The sequence below is a fragment of the Propithecus coquereli genome, unplaced genomic scaffold, assembly GCF_000956105.1.
Source record: "Propithecus coquereli isolate 6110/MARCELLA unplaced genomic scaffold, Pcoq_1.0 Scaffold148, whole genome shotgun sequence".
Taxonomy (NCBI): domain Eukaryota; kingdom Metazoa; phylum Chordata; class Mammalia; order Primates; family Indriidae; genus Propithecus; species Propithecus coquereli.
The window spans coordinates 877,854-880,067 of record NW_012139191.1 but is presented as its reverse complement, the minus strand read 5'-3'; the positions used below and the strand labels follow the sequence as shown (position 1 = coordinate 880,067).

The following is a 2,214-nucleotide window of genomic DNA, read 5'->3' as shown; positions in this document are numbered from 1 at the left end:
TTTTTAAAAATCCTGACAAACTTTAAAAAAATCTTAAAGCAGGAACTATTTAAACCTAAAAATGTCTTAAGCAAAAAGGTGATTATCAAACATTCTTTCTTTTCAAAATATTTATTTTAAGTGGAAATTTATACAATGTTACTATATATAGGAAGATAACCACATGTAAAATAATTAAGTCAAAAACTTTGAGGAATATACTCATTTGGTCATCAAAATATAAAAAACTCAAAATAATTTTACATTAGACATTTTAATTAAAAATAGTGATAGTCCATTCAAGTAACAAGCCCAAAGCTGTCATCAACTAAGAGGAGTTACAATTCTAATCCTCATATATTCATACAAACAGTCCTTATACAATAATCACGTACTTTTTTATCCAGAACTGTCTCCTAGACAACCATAACTTTGTTACTCTTATGGAAATTACTCAGTATTTTTTGTTTGTTTGTTTATAAATGAATTTTTTTTTCAAAATACTACTAAACGACTGCATCAAATCAACCCTTGGACAATGGATTAAAATTGGGATTTAATATCTAAATTATTTTTACAAAAGTAGAAATAGCTAAATAATGAGTCTCAGGTTAAGTGAGAGGAAGGGGTGGGTTACTAATCTATAAAGGAATAATTTGTGATCTGATCAGCAGAGTGACAATGCTCAATGAGCTTTGAAAGTTGGGTCTACCTGATAACAACCAGTGTTGACACAAACCTCTTTGTCCTGGAATCCTTTCTCAAAGGTATGCATGAGTGCACTGAAAAAGAATCCCAAGGAGAAAGAAAAGTAAAAGCTGAGTTCTCGCCATGAGTAGAGTGTTGAGCAGCCCCTGGCCTCTGCAGGCCCAGCAGTGGGTGCAAACTGTCCTGGCCTGGCTATGCCCAAGAGGGCAAGGGTGGGGCAGGCCTGGACCAGGGCCCTGGAGGAGCAGCCCGGTGGGGCTGTGGTGGAAGAGAGATGGAGTCACCGATTCATTTGTTGGAGGAGCACTCACAGTCCCCTGGGGGGTCACCGTGGGGAAGCTGACCCTTACCACAGAGGCCACCCCTTCCACCCGACGGCCACCCTTGGTGTAAGGGCCAGTCTCTGCTCTTTCCCCCTTGGCTATTTTCCTCCAGACCTTCCAACTCCTGGCAGGGAGGATGGCAGGGTAGAGTTTCTTCCTCTTGCTCCTCATCCTCGGAGTCAGACCCGTCAGACTCATCGTTGTAGAAGTGAATCGTGGCTTGCACTGGGAAACTGGCCAGCACTTTCTCCCCGGATCTCTGTAGGTATTCTTGACGTTTGGAAGCGGGTAGATAAAGTCTAATATTTAAAAAACAAATATATCGTTAATCAACCCGAAAACAGTCCTAAACTCCTTCTAGAGGATTCTTTTCCCTAGAAGCAGTGAAATCCCCAGTCAGTGTTTTCCTAAGTCACCAGAACACGGAACTGCAGGCACCTAATGGAGAGACCTGGTGATAAACCCCACCCTAGTTCCGAAGTGAGCTGTCGTCTGAACGAACAAATCCAGAGTAGAAAAGATGTGCTTGGGGAAAAAAACAGAAAGAAAAAAAAGAAAAAAGCTTAAATATATAAAATTTGAAGCTCCTAACTTTCAGGTGTTAAAGAATTTAGGATTCCCATAATACATGCAAAGTATTTCACATATTCTCCTCCTCCCCATAATATCTTATCCTTTACTTTTCATTCACTAATTTATTTGCATTTTCTCCTGTGGTCTTCTGAGGAAGTGACAGGGGTTGTCAATTCAGTACTGCTTATTTGCAAAGCTGATTTCAATATCCCCTTTTTTGGATAGAGAAAAGAGAGAGAGGAAATACCCCCCTACAAGTAATGTATGACAATTCTTTACTTCCTAAGATTTTCAATAGACCAGTGGTTCTCACCCCGCCAGAGGACATTTGGCAGTGTGTGGAGACACTTTTGGTTGTCACAACTGAGGGGAAGCTATGGGCATTTAGTGGGTAGGGGCTAGGAATGCTAGCAAACATCCTAAAATGCACAGGACAGCCCCCGCAACAAAGAGTCATCCAGCCCAAAATGTCAATGGTGCCAAGGCTGAGAAATTCTGCAATAGAGAGAATGTATATCTAAGACAAAAATATAAGCATAGTCGGGCCGGGCGCGGTGGCTCACGCCTGTAATCCTAGCTCTCTGGGAGGCCGAGGCGGGCGGATTGTTTGAGCTCAGGAGTTCGAAACCAG

General features: G+C 41.4%; 1 protein-coding gene across 1 annotated transcript in view; it reads right to left on the bottom strand.

Annotated features, from left to right (window-relative positions):
- Positions 1-810: 810 nt before the first annotated feature.
- The window catches only part of RIPPLY3 (ripply transcriptional repressor 3), a 22,401-nt gene continuing 20,997 nt past the window's right edge, over positions 811-2,214 (bottom strand). The window contains exon 4 of the mRNA XM_012640071.1: positions 811-1,309. Within this exon, the coding sequence (XP_012495525.1) occupies positions 976-1,309 (334 nt within the window). The 3' untranslated portion in view covers positions 811-975. The remainder of the gene's footprint in view (positions 1,310-2,214) is intronic.